The sequence below is a fragment of the Sphaeramia orbicularis genome, chromosome 13, assembly GCF_902148855.1.
Source record: "Sphaeramia orbicularis chromosome 13, fSphaOr1.1, whole genome shotgun sequence".
Lineage (NCBI taxonomy): Eukaryota > Metazoa > Chordata > Actinopteri > Kurtiformes > Apogonidae > Sphaeramia > Sphaeramia orbicularis.
The window spans coordinates 26,788,481-26,808,570 of NC_043969.1; the positions used below are offsets into that span (position 1 = coordinate 26,788,481).

Genomic DNA, 20,090 nt, shown 5'->3' on the forward strand with positions numbered 1-20,090 from the left:
TAGATCAGCGGGGCAACCAAAAGAATGTGCAGCAGGGAGTTAAAGTTGGCAGCCAGATCCTTAGGTCTGAACTGTTTTTCTTCTCAACCCTGTAGCAGAAGATAGGATATCTAACTATAAAACCTGCAAAAGATTTACTACATATAAGGAAAATCCCTATTCTGTCAAAACTACTAAATTTACACTTTATTCACTTGTAACCAATATGTCTACCACAAGTATATTTCCTACAACTTAAGATTCAAAAGAAGGAATGCTTATATCAGGTGTAAGCAAAGTGGTCTTCAAAACTACCTCACAGCTGTTATGTTTTATTCTGAGTATTTTTTTTTAAGGTATTTAATTTTAGTTGGACTTAAAGTACTTCAAACGCCAACCCAAAAAGCATTAAAGATCAAGGAAAGTATGAGCAACTTGAGGTTTAATTGGCTGAGAACACACCTGTTTTACTTTACCATCTTAGCAGCAGGGTAATGGATAAGGATGCCGTGTGGCAGACAGGAATGCAGTGGAGGCAGTAGGGGTGCATGCAGGCCAAAGCACCACAGCCAAGGGAACTGTAATCCTGTTAAGAACCCAGCTGTGTCTGACGTCAAACTAATCTAGCCACTAACTAGAGGTGAGGAGTTCTCATTAGGTGGGGAGCAAAGTAGAAAAGAGGTCTGTCGAGAAGTGACGGCACAAGAAACTAAGAAAAGAATTTAGAGGATTTTAATGTCCTTCGTGTTACTTCTGCCCCACTTCATTTTGGCAGCTTTGAAGAGGACATGGCGCTTTGCGGCTTGATATGCTTCCTCTTAACTTATACAAGAAGGGTTCAGCATTAAGGAACATATCAAAACCTCTTCCTTTTTGAAAGTGTTATTATTAAATATGGAGGTTATAAACCTTGTCACATCCTTTATAATCTGTCTTTCTCCCCCTCCCAGACTGTGAGCACCTGATCCGCAGGATGTTGGTCCTAGACCCGTCAAAACGCTTGTCTGTGGCCCAGATTAAGGAGCACAAATGGATGGCTCTGGACGTTCCAGTGCAGAGGCCTGTCCTGTACCAACAGTCTGCATCTGCAGAAGGCGAGGTGGGGGTGGGAGAATACAGTGAACAGGTCCTTCGCCTGATGCACAGCCTCGGCATTGACCAGCACAAAACTATAGAGGTGAGGCCTCAGCTTTATATTTGACAGTCTGATCTAGAGGAATATATATAACATAATATCAGTGGTAGACGACTTCCTGCATTGCTGCTGTGCTTTGTTCACATCCATGCACCATGTAATCCACTACCCCAACAGTCGTGGGATAAAGTGAGTGGTGTATGGCTGACTTCAGTTTCTGCTGTAAAGCTCATCAATAAATAGGCAGCACAAATGCAAAAATTTAGAGCAAAAAATGTGTTCCAGTGGTGAAAAAGAAGGATCTGTATTCCTAGGAGGTGCACAGGTCTGTATAAAACTGTACCATCCTTAAGAGTTTGACAGAACTCAAAAGCACATTACTATGTGGGAATTGTAGTTCACACTTAAGGTATTTCCTCATAATAGCTTGAACGGCAGTATTCTGAAAAATGTGAACTGCTACAGTGGGTTGAAGGACAGAGGATGTTCCAAATTGTACAGGTTATAAAGTCTAGAGGCAAATGTGTGGTTTGTGATATTGAACTATTTACATGAAATTGATTTAACTTTACTATAATGGAAACAAAATTTAGAATGTATGTATATGGTATCTTTGTGTGTGATTTGGGTTAGCAATATTTAGGGCATGATTAATGAATGAAAAGTAGCACATAGTGAACACAATAATCAGGCCAGTGATCATCCACTGGTGGAAGAATAGAAAATAAACTCAGAAAAAGTGTGGAGGATGAAAATGCATTCTGATCTGTAACATTGTTTACATGGGTTGGAGAAAAAAAAAACATAATTGAGATGGAAATGCTATAGAAAAGCTTTTCTGACCCAAAATATGTAAATTTGACCTGCAGATTATGCACCCTGTCGGTTTGGTATCTGTCAGTACCCTACTCAGTCTGACACAGATTTATTCCAACTATTAGGATATCGTACAATGGAATTAAAACCAGTTTGGCTTGATTGTTTCCTGCCTCTTAATTGTCAGTTTTGAGTAATTTGCCTCCTTGGCGGAGGTCGAAATGTAGGATTATTTATCAGGTCATCATTTTGGAATCCCAGTGTATTTTAAGAGTCTGATCACACTGATACAAGCTGAGAAAACCCAAATTGTTAAAAGAAATATAAAATATTTAAACACAGTAAGCTTGAAAATCCACCCATCAGTGTCTACTTGGAAAATTCAACCCCTGCTTTTGTCCAGTTGAGTTTTTTAAGCTTTTCATGAATTAGCTGTAACCTGTTATTGTCTATTCTATACATGTCATTTCTCTTTAAAATATTTTATTGATGCTGGTTTTTAATCTACGTTTTGTTCTAAAGCTGCAGCAATAAGCTCATTTTATACAGAGATAATTAAGGAATAATCTCTAAAAGCTGTCAAAGTGGAGCTACAAAAATGGCAGGTTTTCCTTAGTACTAACTTCCATTCTACTTGTTTATATTGTCTGTCGTTCCACAGTCTCTGCAGAACAAAAGCTACAACCACTTTGCTGCTATCTACTACTTGCTGGTGGAGCGGCTCAAGGCCCATCGCTGCAGCTTCCCCGTCGAACAGAGGCTCGACGCCCGCCAACGAAGGCCCAGCACCATTGCTGAACAGACCGTCGTCAAGGTAACCACGAAGCGTCACAGCAAGAACAGGGATCTGAATAACATGCACAGACATTACCATTCACGCCTTTCTGATCAAAGCTCTGTTATTCACACCTGCAGCCAGAACAAACAGACAGACATGACCCCTTCATTCATTTATCCTACCTGGTTCTGTCTTCGCTCGGTCTTTGCTCAGCCTTGATCTAAATGCATCTCCTGAGTTACATTATTCATTATTTTCTTTCTTTGCCCACTCTCTTCTTACCGACATTGGACTGTTTCTCTTGTAATCCCCCCCCCCCCTTCCCGTCTCAGGTCTGCTTTTATTTTCTTGCTGCTTACCGCGGATTATAAAGTCAAATTGTGTGCGTCTCAGAACTGTTGTAAATGTATTATCATCAGGGATCTTGTTAAGTACTGGACCTGAACTGGAGAGGGGTTTTTTGATGTAATGTCAAAGACTCACTCTTTTCTATTTTTTTTTGTACTCTCTGCAGTCGTCCAGCAGTTCAGCCCAGGTGGGTTTGCTCCCTCAGGGCGTTCGTCTGCTGCGCTCCCCTGCTGTGCCCCAAGCCTCTTCCGATGCTTTCACCTTCCCACAGACTGCCTGTCCCCTGGAGCAGAATTTCATGGTAGAGGACGTCAACACACCCAAAGTAGGTCCAACACCAGCAACTGCAGGGACATGGATGTTTACTGTTTGTGCTTTTTTAATTTTACCCTCATGTAACGGACATAAATTATTATCCCCGTTACAAGGTCGTACAAGTAAAAAGATCACGATGAGCTTGACGCTGATTCTCTTTGATAACCATACCCACTTGCCGTGAATCAGAAATGCATGTGTGTGTGATTGTGTATGTGCACTCTAGCCTCCTCTGAGGTTCTGAGTGTTGGTTTTCTCCGTCAACCTTCCAGAGTGCGGCTGACTTGTTCTCTTATGTAAGCACTCAGCCAACACTCACATCAGACAGGACAGCTGCCAGTCCTGCACAGCTCCGAGACAGACACATACACATTTTAGGCGAGCATGCCAACACACGCACACACATACAAACACACACACACATATACAGATACTGTGATATCCCTCTTTCTGTTTATCCGTGCCAACCTGCGACCTTTTCCTCCAGGCTTGTTGTTGAGATGGCCCAACTATTAAAGAACGCAGACACCAGCGGTCTGAGCTGACGGCCTCGCACTCCTGCAGGGCTACAAACAAATACACAAACAAACACACACATATACACATGTATGTTGTATTGCTCTTTTTAAGATGTATTTTCTGTCCCGCCCCCTCTTCTGGCTCCAGTAAAAGATGGTGTGTGCATTTTCTTTTGTGCGCGTGTGTGTGCACTATGTGTATGTGTGTGTGTGTGTGTGTGGTAAGCAGAGCAGACAGAGACGTTGTTATCTGTGTGAATGGAGCCTGGTTATGTAAGCGGTCCTGTGATGATGATGTGACCTAATGCAAAACTGAGTGAACACACATGGACAGGAAGCTGCTGCGTTGCCCCAGCCATCTTACCGCTGTAACTTCCCACCCATCAGCCAACAGCTCATCTTTTTTTTTTTTTTTGTTCTTGTGCATTTTTCCCTTTCCACCCCACTTATTCTCCCCGTACTTCTCTCTCTTTCTCTCTCTCGCTCTCTCTCTCTCTCTCCCTCTCTCTCCCTTTATTTATTTTTTTTTTTTTTAAATTCTTTATTGAAATTTTCAAAAGAATACAGGCACAGACATATGTCCCTATACTTAACACAGTTGATTAGCCACCCATAAATACGTTCTCTTATAAAACTGCTCTTTATCTATATAAAAAAAAAAAAAAAAAAAAAAAAAAAAAAAAGCCTTTTTTATACACATTAACACCTTTAAAAAAAAAAAAAAAAAAAAAAAAAAAAAAAACATACATACATATACATGTTAACAAGGCACACATTCTTAAAACATGCATACATGTTTTTTTTCTTTTTTGTCCCTTCTTTTTTTTTTTTTTTTCCTTTTCTTTCAATGTGAAGACTGACTTACAAGTCTATTATGTTCCATGGAAAGGAGTGCTGTTTGTCCAGGGTTCTTCTTCTGCGTAGTTCAGTCAATGTTTGTTTAATCACTGTTTTACTATCTATGAGATTCTGATTAATGACTGTTAAACATCTTGTTTTCCAGAGCTTGACTGTTACAATGTAGATGATTAACTGGAAGAGTCTATGTTTGTTTGTTGATGTTGATTCCTCTAGAAGTCCGTACATGACTGAGCGATAGTTTATAGGGCAGCTCAGGCCAATGTTTTTAAAAAAAGTCCAAACAGCTTGCGCTCTATAGCAGTCAATAAGTACGTGTTCTTGAGTTTCGTCATTTCCACAGTTTATCATCGGACATTTTTTTGTTGTGACATAACAGCTCCAGGATACCAGAGCTCTAGCTGGAAGTCTACTTACAGAAATAAGCCAGCGGATATCTCTGTAATTCTCAGAAATAGATTTGTCCTTTATATTTTTAATGACAGTCTTCTTCTCGTTTTCCTTTACATGTTTGTAATCCACCAATCCACCATAGCTAAAATCGCTTATACATTTATAGATCCCTCTAGAAGTCCCCTTAACCCAGTCGATATTTAAATGTTTATACTTTTCTTTTATGTCACCATATATGATTTTGTAATAAGGTCCTTTCCTTGCCCTGCCTTTTTTTTTCTCCCAGGTGGACAGGTCATAGATCCATATTGACTTCCGTGACATACTCATTGAGACATTCTTAATAAAGGCAATATTTAATTTGAGACCGAGATCTATTGCACCGAGTCCACCGAGTTCTTTATTTTTAAACAATAGTATTCTTTTAGTGACCTCTCTGGTGGTTCCCCAGATCAGATTTACACACTGTTTGTTCAACCGCGTTATCATTTTGTCAGTTGGAGGAAAAATGTTAGCTAAAAAGAGGAGTTTGGAAAGGATATGAGTTTTCACAATGTTAATTCTACTTTTATAATTTGTATTCTTGTTCTGCCATCTGTTAACTTCTTCCTTAGTCGAGGTGAATTTTTGTTCCCAATTTCTTTCCCCACAGTTGTTATTTCCAAATGAGATTCCGAGGATTTTAATTTCATCTTTAGTTTGAATATTTAGGTTGGGTTTATCTATTGCATCTCCGATCCAAACTCCCTCTGTTTTGCTATGGTTTAGGACAGCTCCTGAAGCCATTTCATACATATTAAGATGATTAGTTAGAACATCCATCTCCACCTGGTTTTTAATTACGACAGTGATGTCATCTGCATAAGCTATTGATTTGACTAAACAGGATTGGCCGAGAGGTATGCCTGTTATTTTTATGTCTGAATTAATTGATTTTATTAATGGGCTGATTGCTAAAACATAAAGAGCAGAGCTGAGAGGACATCCCTGCTTCACCCCTCTCTCCACCTGGAAAGATTTTGTTAAAACACCATTGACATTTATCTTTACGGATGACTTCATATATAAACATTTAACCATGTCGATAAAACTTTTAGGAAGACCATATGCCTCCATTGCAGCCCAAAGATAGTCACGTGAAATATAATCGAAAGCCTTCTTTTGGTCTAAACCGACAATAAAGAAATCCTTTTGGCCTGAATATGACAGTTCTCTTAATGTGCTCAAATTATCCCACATATATCGACCTTTGACTGCGCAGGTCTGTTCTTTTACGATAATTTTTTCTAAAACACTACTTAACCGATTATTGATAATTTTTGCCAGAATCTTATAGTCGGTGTTCATTAATGTTAAGTGCCTATAATTATCGATGCATGAACGGTCACCTTTTTTGTACAGCAAGTTTAAAACTCCTTCATAAAATGAATCTGCCATGACCCCTTTATTTAAACCTTCGTTTAACATAGAGGTAAGTAGATGTAAAACTTCTTCTATATTTAGCTGATAAAACTCTGTGGGGAGTCCATCAGGTCCAGGACTTTTACCTACATTTAACTGGTGAATGGCCTGAACCACTTCTTCTCTTTTAATTTCTCCTTTTAGGGAGTCACAATTTATTGGAGTAGAGTCTCGAATGGAGTCTAAAAGAGTTTTCGTACAACTCCTATCTATGTCGTTTTTTTTATACGAGTTCACACAGTGTTCTCTAATAGTTTCTCTAATATCTTTGTCAGTATTTGATGTTTGACCATCCGGTTTCTTTATTGATTGTATAGTTTTACTCTGAATTTGTTTTTGTGCAGAGGTGATAATATGTGATACGTTTCCTTTTTCATTTATCTCAGTATCTTTACAAATATTAAATGACATTTCGCTATTCAACTTATCTATTAGGACCTTTAGGTCACCCATAAGATCTTCTTCAATGTTAGTTCTGTGTTCTTTCTGTTTTAAAGTGATATATTGTTTGACCATGATGTTATATTCCAAATTTTTTCTTTTATTTAGTTCTCTACATTTGAATTTAAAGAAATCCTTGACTCTATGTTTTAATGTTTCCCATAATTTGGTATACGAGTTTGTGATACATTGTAATTGTATCACCTTTCGGATTTCATGTTTTAATTCTGTTAGCAATTCTTTATTTTTTAGACATTGTGTATTAAGTTTCCAGTACCCTCTATGGGCGGGTTCACTAGAAGACAAGGTTGTTTTAACTAATAAGTGGTCAGAAAAATCATTCAATATTGTTGAATACTGTATCACTTTAAAGTGAGAAGATACGTAGATCCTATCAATGCGGGTTTTAGATTTGGAATCAAATCTAGTGAATTCCAGCCCAAAGGGATTAATTGATCGGCAGGTGTCGATCAGTTTGGCTTCTTCATTAATAAGTTTTAGATGTTTACCTTCTGTTGTAAGGCGAAATGGTGCAGTGCTATAGCGATCGTTTTCTGCTGTGACTGTATTAAAATCTCCACTTAAGATGACTTTATATCCTACCATCAGCAATTCTCTGAGCCTTTTGAATAATTTTGTTTTTTTTCGTGCTTCAGGAGCTGTATAAACGTTAATTATTCTATATTTGTCACCTTGGTACAAACAATCAATCATTAAAAGTCTACCAGGTATTATGTCCCTTCTTCTAATGATGACAATATCATGAGTTCTGAAGAAAATCCCAACCCCATCAGCCTTATCTTCCCCAATTGATATTATACATTTACCCTTAGTCCACATATTGCACACTTTATCAACGTCATCACTTGTAGTGAGCCTTAGCTCTTGAATACACGCAATGTCTATGTCAGAGTTCAACAAATATCCAATCTTCTGTATTCTGTTTTCAGTGGATTTAACACCTCTAACATTCAGAGTGGCCACTTTGAGGAGCCCCATTAAGGAGGGGAGAGTTGAGGAGAGGGCTTATCATTATACCGTTTCCCCTCCCGTGGAGGAGAGGAGCGGGATCGTCTTTTCCTTTTAACTACTTCAAAGGGGATCTCTAACTCACATGAGCTTGGAACAGGAAACTCTGGGGTGGGTGAAAAGGAGCCGGACCCCGAGTTCTTACGTGATGGTAAATTCTCCTCATAAGGAGGAGAGATGGGGGTGCTTGTGGCCCGCTGACCTGGTGTAATCCTATCTGTATTAGATGCTGAGCTTTGACTCTCACTTATGCTTTCAAAATGAGTGATATCATCACTACTTTCAGAAGTCGTACTGTTACTATCTATGCTTAAATTACTCTCACCTGTCTGATTAAAGGGATCACTGTTGGGGGGGTGAGATGAAGTGTGATGGTCTGCCGATGGCCCGGGGGGTGGGTGCTGATCCGCAGAGATGGAAGTTGGTGTGCACTGATGCTCATCAGGACTGGAGCCGGGCGAAGACTGCTGGACCGCAGGCTTTGTAATGGAGGACTGCTGTACCACGGATCTGGAGCTGGACGGACGGGGCTGGATCTCTGGCTTGGAGCCGGACGAACGGGGCTGGATCTCCGGCTTCGACGGACGCTGTTGGTCGGCTGATCTGATACCAGGCGGCGGCTGATGGATTCTGTGCCCGGGGATGGAATGGTGCCGTTGTTCCTTAGGTCTGGTGCCGGACGTATGCTGATGGTCGGAGAAACCCTTAGCTCTTGGATCTATCTGCTGCTGAATGGTCGCGGAGCTGGAAGGTTGACGTTGGAGGACTGGATTTTGTTGGGACCGTGTTTTGTTTGCATATGAGTCTGGACAGGTGAAAAAGGTGTGCCCGTCCACACCACACAAACTACACCGGCCCTCTGAGCTGCAGTCTTTGGCTTTGTGTCCCAGGTGGCCACACCTCCAGCATTTCACTTGAGTGCAGTCTTTCACCTGGTGGTCAGTTGATTGGCATATGAAGCAGGTGTTTGATTGTCCTGGGTAAATGATTCTGCCATTATACGGGCCCAAAGAAATTGAATTTGGGATCTGGATAAAATGTCCATTAGCATTTTTGTGGAGCCGTACTTTATATTTTCGGACTCCGTACCAGATCCCAAGCTTATCTACAGGTTTCACTGTGTGTAAAATGTCACAGAATCTTCTTAAATACAAATCAATGTCCTCATCTGGAACTCGTCCTGTCCAGAACTTAACTACCACAGATATAACATCAGTTTGGACAGAGGATTCGACAGACCAGTCTCTCCATTTAGGATCATTACTTTTTGAAGCTTGTACTTCCAAGAAGCGCCTCAGCGGAGCTTCGTGGAAAAAGCATAGCTCAAAGTCTTTTTTGTTGGGAAGTGCGATGAGAGAATAAACGTCTTTCACATCAATCCAACATGAGTCAAGTAATAGAACCTCACCGACATAGTCTCTGTTTGGTGGTTCTTCATTCCCGTTGTAAGTGAGGCGAACCCAATTTTGCCCAAACTTGGAGGCATATGGTGTTCGACCATTTGAGGCCATTTGGTTTATACCCCGGAGGGTTCAGTGACGGATAAGGACAAGGAACGACTGAGTGTAACATGAGGGTCAAGGTTTGCCTCCCTTGCCTCTGCCACTCATTTTTACTGTTTGATTATCAACTTCCCTTTATGACCCCCACCCCCTTTTTGCCTATTTCCCAATGTTGCTTTCTTTCCTTGTACTCAGAGTGAGTATGTGTTGAGTAACAGCATTCCTATCCCAGTGCACTACAGAAAGCAGATGGGGAATTGGGCAAAGTTGCTCTCCCCAGACCGACACCAGGCTTTCCGGTTACTGCGGCAACTCATGCAGATGATCTTTGTCTGTGTTTGTGTGACTGCGTGTGAATTTATTTCTCTCTGTTTGTATGTGCCAGTCACACAGCACTTTGTCCACGCTAACTTCCTGGCCCTGCATTCCTTTATCCCTGCTCTCCACCTCTACACCAACAGCCAGGCCTGCATGCAGGCTCTGTCCCAGCTACAACATGCTTTTAACACTCTGCAGCATAACTTTATGATTTAATAGTCTTTTTAAATAAAAAAAATAATACAAAACTCATTTAGTTTCTGAAGCAAAGTCAAAGCAGTCCATCACTATGTTTCATGGTTCTTAGACCAGGGACCTATTTCAATATCTATATCATAATCTATATCATAATAGGTCTCAGAGCCTCTATGTGTGTGTGTGTGTGGGTGTGTGGGTGTGTGGGTGTGTATCTGCATAGTTCTGAGAAATTGAGACGTTTTGACCTGGACAATTTGGTACCTGCAGTTGAGGAATAGTCCCATCTCCACATTAAATATCTTGGCAAGTTGAGAGGACCAATATTTTGGGAGATATTAGCCTTTTTGGAATACAATAGCCTTACAATCTCGTTTCTCTGCCCTTGATGAATGACTGGAAGTGCAGTACCACGCAGCATGATGCGAAACGAAGTTAAAATCGGGAACAATGCATTTACTACCTTCAGTCCATGGGGACTATTTTTGGGGCATTTCAGCAGGGTTACGTCCTGTGTCACTGATGTGTTTGATGCGGGTACTTGTCGGCGCAGTATCATAATCCAGTTTTCCCCTAACCCTAACACATAGAGTGTCACCCCGCCCCCAGCCAAAATATGTATAATGGAATGCCCCAAAAGACAGGAGTGCCTCAGTCCATGACTGTTGACGGGAAGTGCAGTGCCATGCTGCATGACATGAAAGGAAGTTCTCCCCAGCATAAAAACTACCACATCTAGAACGCGTGGTTCCCCACAGGTCAACGCGCTAGTAGACTATATTACACTTACATTTATCCTCTTTGTGCCGACTAGCACATAAGGCCTTGACCAGGGAACACCAATGCTGCTATCTGTTAATGAAGACATGTAGGTATTTTAATAATGACTCTCTCTCCTTTACACCTCATATTTAGCAGGAAGTAAATGGAGTGAAACTGAAACAGTCTATTTTTGAATCAAGTCCTGTCTTTCTTTGAAGGCCAAAAAGAGACATTCATGTCTGCGCTAGACCACAGGGATATGATGCACAAGCATGTATCTTCACAAAGTGTACATGCTCAGAACACTGTCTACCATGGATCATAGAGGTTTATTACACATTTTAAAGCCCTCATGTAACGTTGTTCATTGTATTCTGTACTGTATTCTCAGGTTAGAGGGTCTGCCTTGTCCCCCCATAGGCTAAAATGTCTAAATGCTCTTACAAATAAGTCTATCTTAGATCTGCTTCCATCATATGTTCAGGTTGACTTATTTCAAAAAACCATGAGATCATAAAGTACGTATGCATTCCCAGGATTTGCTCTATCCATCTGAATTTGGGTTTTCGAAGGTCAGTATCACAGACCTTTGACTATACAAAGCGAGAATGCTGCTTCCTCTGCTAGGATCAATCTGCTAAATGGCCTGAAACTTTAGATCCTGGTATCATGAAGTGACTTAAAATTACTTTGAGATGGAGTCAACTTGCCTGGTTCACTTGTATATTGACAGCTTTTGAGGAACATTTGTTACATTTTTAATATACTGTCATTTATATGATGTTTGTGTGTGTTCATGTGGCTCCAACCTTGTCTGAAACTGCCCATTTTGGACAGATTTGTAGTCTCCTTTCTGGTTATATAAAGGATAAAATAAATGCATTGGCACACACACCAGTAGACCAGTGAATGGAGGGAATATATAAAGCTGTAACCAGTACCATTTTCTTTAAAAATGTCAACACTGAATGCTAAATTATTGTATGGTTTCATTTCTTTCCCCTCACTCAAGGTGAATGGCTGCCTGCTAGACCCCCTGCCTCCCACCACTGTCCTGCGCAAGTCCTCCACCTCATCACCTAGCAACATGATGGAGACGTCAATCGATGAGGGCATTGAGACAGAGGAGCCCGACACAGAGGACGACCCACCCCACCTGCTCTCAGCCTACCAGACGGCTCGTTTCGGCCAGCGGAGACACACCCTGTCTGAGGTCACAAACCAGCCAGGGCCTTCAAACCAAGGTGCAGCTCAGCTGATATCCCTATTAATCTGAATTTGGTCATGTGAATTTAAGTCCTGAGAAGTGTGATTTTATACATCTTCAAAATGTTTAGGATTTAATGCTTAGTTCTTCACTTACTGCTCATCAAATACACATTTTTTCCCCCCACAGGTAAATTATTCCCTCTAGGCCACAACCCCTCCATGGGCAGTATGGACTCGGACATGGGCTACGATATGGGCTCCATGCACAGTGACCTTGGTCTGTTGGAGGACCCCCCATGTCTCAGTGAAGTGGTCCCAGCTACCAGCTCTACCCCCGGAGTCACCCCATCGCCCTTCCTAAGCGCCCGGCCCGCCAATCCAGCAATGGCCGCTCTGACTTCCCAGCACAGGGAGGCGCACAACCGCTCCCCGATCAGCTTCAGAGAAGGACGCCGTGCCTCAGACACCTCACTCACTCAAGGTCTGAAACACCATTGTTCATTGATTTCTACTTATGTTTTCGTTCTCGTTTCTGGACCCCTGTCCTCTGTATGCACTCAGGCTGCTTAAAGGGTTAAGAATGTTCATGGAGAAACCCAGCCACCCCATTTGAGGGTTGACCTGATTATGCAGAGAGCCTTCTAGCGTCCTAACAGAGTCTCACTGTGTGGTGTGACACTGCATTTTCAAAGATCAATAGAAAGATGCTTGGGCTTCTCACCAGCCAGGACAAACAGACCTTAAAGCACTAGAGTCACAAGACCTTTTGACACCTTATTTTGTTTCTGTAGTTTACATATTATAATAAAAATACCACCAGATGCATCCAGTTCTTGCTCTTGAGAGTCTGCGAAATAACAGTGGGCCTCAACTTATTTTCTGTTAGAGAAATAGTAAGCAAAACCATCCAAATGTGCAGTAACTGAATGATGAATCCCACTTGATCGTCAGTTGGAGGCGTGAGGCTGTGCATTTCCATGTGGAAATACTCTATGGACTGTAACTATTTACATGTCTGATACAAATAAATAAATGAAAAAAATGAAATGAAACTCTGGCACATGCCCAGGAAATGCTACAACAAAACTATAAAAGACAAATTTCATCAGTAGTGAAAGTGATATACTGTTGAAAAAAAATATAAACAAAGGAAGGAAATGTGATTGGGTTTTTTCCCAGGGCATCGTTCCTGGCATTACAGGAAATGTGAAAAAGCTCCCGGTGGCAGAGCATCTGTGATTCTGTAAATGCCACTTGACAGCGATGATGCTCCAGGTGCATCAATTTCTGACTCCCTGACGGAGAGATTCAGAGCTCGAAATATCACCCAAGCATTTTTTTTAATTGGGATCAGTGGCCCCGAAATCTAAAATCTAATAAATGAATGATTGTAATTTCCCAAAAAACTATCATCATTGAATTTAATTAGATATATGATAGGCTATTTATGAATTTTTTTTACATTCTTCAAATTTAAAATAACACTTGTTCTTGTCTTGGCAAGAACGTTTTCAACCTCAAGTAAAATTTTCTCTGACCTTAGACGAAAAATTACAGAACCTTAGTGAATCCTAGATCATGGCTATGAAGAAAATGAGAACAAATCACAGTTCCAAACCGAAACAAGAGGTCATTTGTTCCAGTATCGCTTCCTGCATATGTGCCACATTGTGTGGTATGTAGAAAATCAGTCCGACAGGGTGAGAGAAATTATTAAAATAACCGGTCGCAAGTGTGGGTTAAATGACAGACTGGATATGCCAGATCAGACAGTATTATAAGAGGTGCAAAGAGTGTGATGTTTAAGTGTCGTAGTGAATAAGTGTGACGCTTAGACGGCACTGAAGCATCCGTTAAGAGGAAGAGCTCTGATTGTCATGATACAGACGCAGCATCCCCATCACAGCTGCACACCTCTATGTGCGCACACACACACACACACACATACGTACATATATACTGCCTTCTGGATAAAAATGCTTCATTCCCACCCTCTCATTTGCTCCCCCTTCTCTGTTTCACACACTTTTTTTTCCTCTTCCTCCTCTCTCTTCCCTTCTCACATCTTCTCCAGTTCCTCTGACGACTACGTCGGTGATGATTCATGTTGTGAATCACAGACAGATATTTGAAGGTTTCAGCCCACATCGTTCCCTCTTCCCCTCATCTTCTCTCATATATCTCTTTATCTCTTTTTCACTGTTTTTCTGTCATCCTCACCTCATTCTCCATCTTCTTTTTCTTTCTTGGTTTAAACTTTGAGTGTGTAGCACTAAATGGAAAGCAGAGCCAAAATATAAAAACAAATGTTATCATTTCTCTGCCTCTTATTTTCCTTTAGAGCTTTATTATTCCAATGCTTGTAAATCACCTGAGCTTAGTAGAAACTATAATTATAGCTTGAAAATGTGCACTGGTGCCCTTGCGCTACATCGAAAGCCTGTGTTCTCCTAGTTGGTATTTGCGGTTATTTATTTATTTATTTTTTGTAATCCTCTTTGGAGAGTGTTGATGCGGTGGATTCTTTTGCGTCAGAGTGCTGACTCTGGTTTTAAATAACTCCCACCATCACGGTGAGTCAGGTCCTATCGTTCACAGCCACAGCTCGTCACCACTGGATGGATCATGTCGGAGCTAATTGTTGTTGGACAGAAACACACACAAGATATATGTTCACACGTAAACACAATCACAGCAACTCTTGACGTACACACAACCATACTGTCAGTAGGGGAGATAAAAGATGCAGTCAAGTCAAAAAGCTCTCCAACGTCACAGAGGATTAGCACCTGAATCTCTGAAAAACGAGGAGTTGTTGATTCCCTGTCGTGAATAAAGAAGTGATTCTTTTGATAAACTGCAAGAATCAAATGAGACGTGTCAAATTTAGGAATATATTGAATCAAGTGATGTATCATCTTGTATTTACACCAAATATTGTTTATCAAGACATGCAGCTGCTCTCAATAGATCCTTCCAATTTAACTGAACAGAGTTATTGTTTCCTGGAATGACGCACATGTGCATAATGCATGCAAAATACAGTAAATAAAAAAATATTCCTCCTTTTGCCACTTCATGCATTATAGTTCTAGTGCTGCTTGTGGAAGAATTATAATCCACAATTGCAATTTAAAGAATAAAAAATACTAATATATAACATACAACCAAACTTGATCAAACATTTCCTCTAGTTTTTTCTGGTTTTGTTAACTGACTGGAAACTCTGCATTTTTGCATCATTTTGAACCCATGTTATTGGAGTATTTTTACTATGTCTAGATCAGGGGTCAGCAACCCCGGTCCTAGAGAGCCACTATCCTGCATGTTTTAGATGTGTCCCTCTTCCAACACACCTGATTCAAATGATAAGCCTATCATCAAGCTCTGCAGAGGCCTGATAATGACCGTCAGGTGTGCTGGAAGAGGGAAACATCTAAAACATGCAGGATAGTGGCTCTCTAGGACCAGGGTTGCTGACCCCTGGTCTAGATGAAGTAAATGCAAGTAAATACCTCTTTTTTTACATAAAACAGCTGTACTTCCATTATTTAGTTATACCTTGACAGTTTAGTTTATCCCACCAGAGTTTTATGTTGAATGAAAAACATTTTTAGATTTAAAATTAACTAAAATATTTGTGTAAATCAGACTCACTACACGTCACAGTTCAGATACCCGATGCATAGCTGATGGGTTTACAATAATTCTTTATCATTTCTTCAACTGCAGTAAAATAATATTCTATAAAAACTTTGTAACGTAGTCTAAAACTGAAAACTTTAGCACAGACAAATACTAAAGTATCGCTATAAACTACATGCTACCAACATTTATGCTCTTCAGCCATAGGTTACTCAAACACCTGTCTTGTTTTTGTGAAATACAGTTTTAACACTGGTGAGCAGGAGTAGGGAAGGAGTGGTGATTTTTTTTTTTTTTTTTTTTTTTTTTTTTTTTTTTAATGATACAGTCAGCCCCATCCTACTGATCATATGTTATGTTCCAGCCTTATGATCCAATGTATCATGGAGAACTGTCTTGTAATGTCATTATGTCACTGTCATGTGTAACATTATGAAAGGATTGCATTGTGAGTTACTCATTCATTATCACCCATGTTAACTGTTGTCTGAACTTATATGTGCATTCAGGTCTGGTTGCCTTTCGGCAGCACCTCCAAAATTTGGCGAGGACTAAAGGCATACTGGAGCTGAACAAAGTCCAGATGCTTGTGGAGCAGATGGGCTCTGGTGAAGGGGCTGCCATGGGCCCCCTGGGACCACAGCACCACTTGCACAATCTCCTGGAGGTCAGTCGTGCTGATCACACCAAAATACACACACACACATCCTCTTTTCAAACCCATTCAAGTTCTTTCTTTTCCCAAACCCATTCTCAGCCTCAGTCCCTCTACTATCCTCACCCCCTGTTGCAGCAAAAAAAAAAACGGGCACCCAGGCTGTTGTATAACCCCAAGAGAGGCTGCCAACTGTGGCTTGTTTACTGTCTCTCGTCCCCTGGGGCCTGGAGCCTGGAGCCTAGGCCAAAGTGAATGCAGCCATTGTTAAAGTTAGTCCGACTAACCCATAGTAGTGACTGGCACTCAATAGGCCGAAGCTGAAATCACACACAAAGATGGATACACATCACACAAAATGATACACACTACAAGGAAACCATTTGAGGACAGAGATGTGGGATTTACTGTTAAAAAAACCACACAAAATCAATAACAGAAGCAGACAAGATCTAGATGTTTTCCTCCATCTCTGTTAATGCAATAACACAGCTCTTTGTTTGTTATGATGTTTGGGCCCCATCATCCTTTTAATTTGCCTTCATTTCATTTAACTAATTTATAATCCCTGTGATACATGCCATTTAGAGAAAGGCATCTGGCTGATCAGCCATCGCACAGGCATTTGGGCAGGAGACTGCATGGATAATCCAGTTAGACCACGCGATGAAGCACCCAGACCCTGGCACAGCTCTATTAACCGACAGGAGAGGCAATCTGCGTCCTTGTGCATGTGTGTACATGGACATAAACACCCCTTGTTCTAACGCGTCATGCTTTATGTGCTTGATAAAGGGTGAGGCGTCCAAGCAGCAGGAGGGCCTTGCTTTATACCAAGGTGGACCCCAGCCACCTCTACTGTCCCGCAGACAGAGTTTGGAGACACAGTACCTCACTCATAGGCTTCAGGTACTGTCCCACACCAAGTACGCTCACTTATTGTACCATGACACTGGCTAGAATCAGTTTATTAGAGTTTATAGCAGAAGTGTCATGTTTAATCCAATGGCTACTTTGTGTAACCAGGGTTTAAGCAGGCCCTTAAAAAGCCAGTAATCAGAATTTAAGCTCTAAAATATCTTAAAAATATACCATTTGTGCATAACGCAATTTTGAGGTGTCGGAGTATGATGTAAAACTTACATTTATAAAGTCATATCAACTTAAGTCTCTCTTTAAAGTGCATTTTAGCGAAAAAAAAAAAAAAAATTAAACATGTACAAAATTAAACCTGCATAAAACTAATAAGCATGAATTCAAACTGTGCAGCTCTTTTTTTTTATGTGGTTTGTGGAATAACGGAGTATCTGCTTACCACAATATATCTACTTCTGCAAGTCATAAGTTAAAAGTGAATGTGTTCATATGATTTTCATCTCAGAGTAAGTGCTAGATCAATAACATCTGGGTTGAGAACAGCACAGTTAGTGCTGTTGAGAAAACAGTCAAATTAGGAACTTGGTACAAAGGCATTAGGCACGTGAGAGCTTAAGTATAACACCATTATAAAAAAAAATAATAACAGCAAACAAAAGTATTGTTCTGTACTCATATTGGGAACTGAAATTTTCCTTCACATATTTTACAGTATGGAAAAGTTGCATTAATATAGTCTTAAAAAAGATCTTAAAATGCCACAAACTTAAGACCTGCAGAAACTCTGGTTCTATCCAGTCATATCATTTGGATTTACATATAAAATGACCAGCTCTGCTATGATGCAATGATAATAAATCTGTTTGTAGCCAGTAACCATGGTAATTATCCTGAACACAGTCATCAGTCCACATCTCTCTTGTGTCTAGAAGGCCAGTGTCTTGGCCAACAGCCCTGCTAGCTGTCAACTTTTCTGTAAGGAGGCTCCTCGAAGTTTAGAGCAACAGCTGCAGGAACACAGGTAATTGCCTATAATTTTTTTTTTTGTTATTCTTTATTGTAGGGGTTGAATAGCTTATAAAATCTATTTGCAATGGTTACAATTGCCAGTAAAGAGCTATTCATAAATATCTCAGACAGTGTAATGATATTAGATTTTAGAGCCAAAAACCCCCTCCCCAACAAACACGATGGAGGACATATCATGTTTATACTCAGTATTTTTGTTTCTGCACTCCATTTTCATTATGAATTTTGTCCACGCTGCTAAATTTTGCAGTCATTTTATTCATATTTATATGGAGTCAAGTTACTGGTCATGTCTGAAGTGAACCTTTGTCGTATTATGAGCGGGCTCTGATGTTCTCCCCTCAGGCTGAACCAGAAGAGGATGTACCTGCAGCAGTCGCAGGGTGTGGGTCTGCAGGCGTACTTCAACCAGATGCAGATAGCTGAATCCTACCCTACAGGTGGCCCTGCGCTGGATCCAGCAGCGCCACAGAGTTCCCCTCAGGGCCCCCCCATGACCACCACCCATCAGCCGCAGCCCCAGCAGCAGGGCAGCCCCCAGGCCTCTCCCCCTTTCAGCCACCCACATAGCCTGAGCCCACTCATGGAGCCGGGTGAGGCCCTGGTGTACGACCCCTACATGAGCCACCATCACTACGCCCAGCACCTGTCGCCTACATCCCACCTCCACCACCAGCTCCACCACCCGCAGCCTAGTGAAGCCTACAGCTACCCCATTGGATGTGAGCAGCAGGGCCTAGGACCCTCTGCTGAGCCTGTTCTCCCAGACCAGTATGAGTTCCCCCTGGACCCCAGCTTGCTGCCCATTTCTGTCCCCGTCGAGGTTGAAGCCAGAGCCGCCGCTGGGGTTTTGCCTGTTCCTGGGCGGCCCGAGGGCCTGGTCCTGCCTGAGCTCCAGGGTTCCCTCCTGGATAGCGAGATGATGGAGACCGTGGACTCCCAGCACGGCTTTGTACTGGTCAACTGAAGGGGCTGATGGAAAACAGTATTAAGCAATGAGAACCTACACAGCATTAAGAGCGGAGAGAATGGAGATGTAAGCGGAGGTCACAAGTGTAGCAACAGGGAAGGAAAAGTGTTAATTTTTGTACGACTAATACAAACTCCATTTCGTAGTTGTGATGAACCTCGGAAAATCTTTGTACCAAAATCCTCCCTTAGCCTACCTCCCTCTCTCCTTCTCCTCCTCTGTTCTCGTTCTCAGCAGCTCAGTGTGGCAGGAACAGGTCCGATATGTGGCACAATGCGAGGCTTCGCCGGGCTGACTAGGCGAGGCTGCTGTTGTCATGGACGTTGTGTCACCTGTGAGATGATGAGCGCTTCAGGACTGCATCGTGCAGCCTGAGGGGGGAGGGAATGCTGCACATCCTGGCAGCATTTCAACTAGAAATGGTTTGGAAGTGGACTAATTTAGGACTGACTGACTAGCAACCAAAAGCACAATGGCTGGCAGTGCTTTTTATATTTAAAATAGGACACCATCAACAACAATAGACTGGTTCTTGAAACACTTCTGTGCATTTTTTATTTCAGTCAATGGGGGAAAAAAAACCACAACAGAACAAGAGAAACTAGCCCTCATTTATCACGGTGTCATGAAGATCACCACAAATTCAAGTGTTAAAAGTGTTTGTAAAGAGCAGATCTGGTTCATTTTATGGGGATTTTGTTTTACACGTTAATGTGAACATAGTAGGTGATGTTTGGCAATAAGTGCATATATTTCAACACTTTCAACAACAGTCACAGCTGACTCTTAACATATTAATTAATGTTAACTAAAGCACCGGGATGGTGAACAATGCACCATTTGTTGAGCTGGCATTAC

General features: G+C 41.3%; 1 protein-coding gene across 3 annotated transcripts in view; it reads left to right on the forward strand.

Moving 5' to 3' along the window:
• The window catches only part of sik2b (salt-inducible kinase 2b), a 58,482-nt gene extending 38,669 nt beyond the window's left edge, over positions 1-19,813 (forward strand). For 2 of the 3 annotated variants that reach the window (XM_030152824.1, XM_030152826.1), the window contains 9 exons: positions 930-1,156; positions 2,592-2,744; positions 3,223-3,381; positions 11,861-12,092; positions 12,245-12,538; positions 16,212-16,369; positions 17,153-17,266; positions 18,163-18,254; positions 18,608-19,813. In XM_030152824.1, the coding sequence (XP_030008684.1) occupies positions 930-1,156; positions 2,592-2,744; positions 3,223-3,381; positions 11,861-12,092; positions 12,245-12,538; positions 16,212-16,369; positions 17,153-17,266; positions 18,163-18,254; positions 18,608-19,229 (2,051 nt within the window). In that variant the 3' untranslated portion in view covers positions 19,230-19,813. The remainder of the gene's footprint in view (positions 1-929; positions 1,157-2,591; positions 2,745-3,222; positions 3,382-11,860; positions 12,093-12,244; positions 12,539-16,211; positions 16,370-17,152; positions 17,267-18,162; positions 18,255-18,607) is intronic. The other variant, XM_030152825.1, reaches the window with a different exon arrangement.
• Positions 19,814-20,090: the final 277 nt, after the last annotated feature.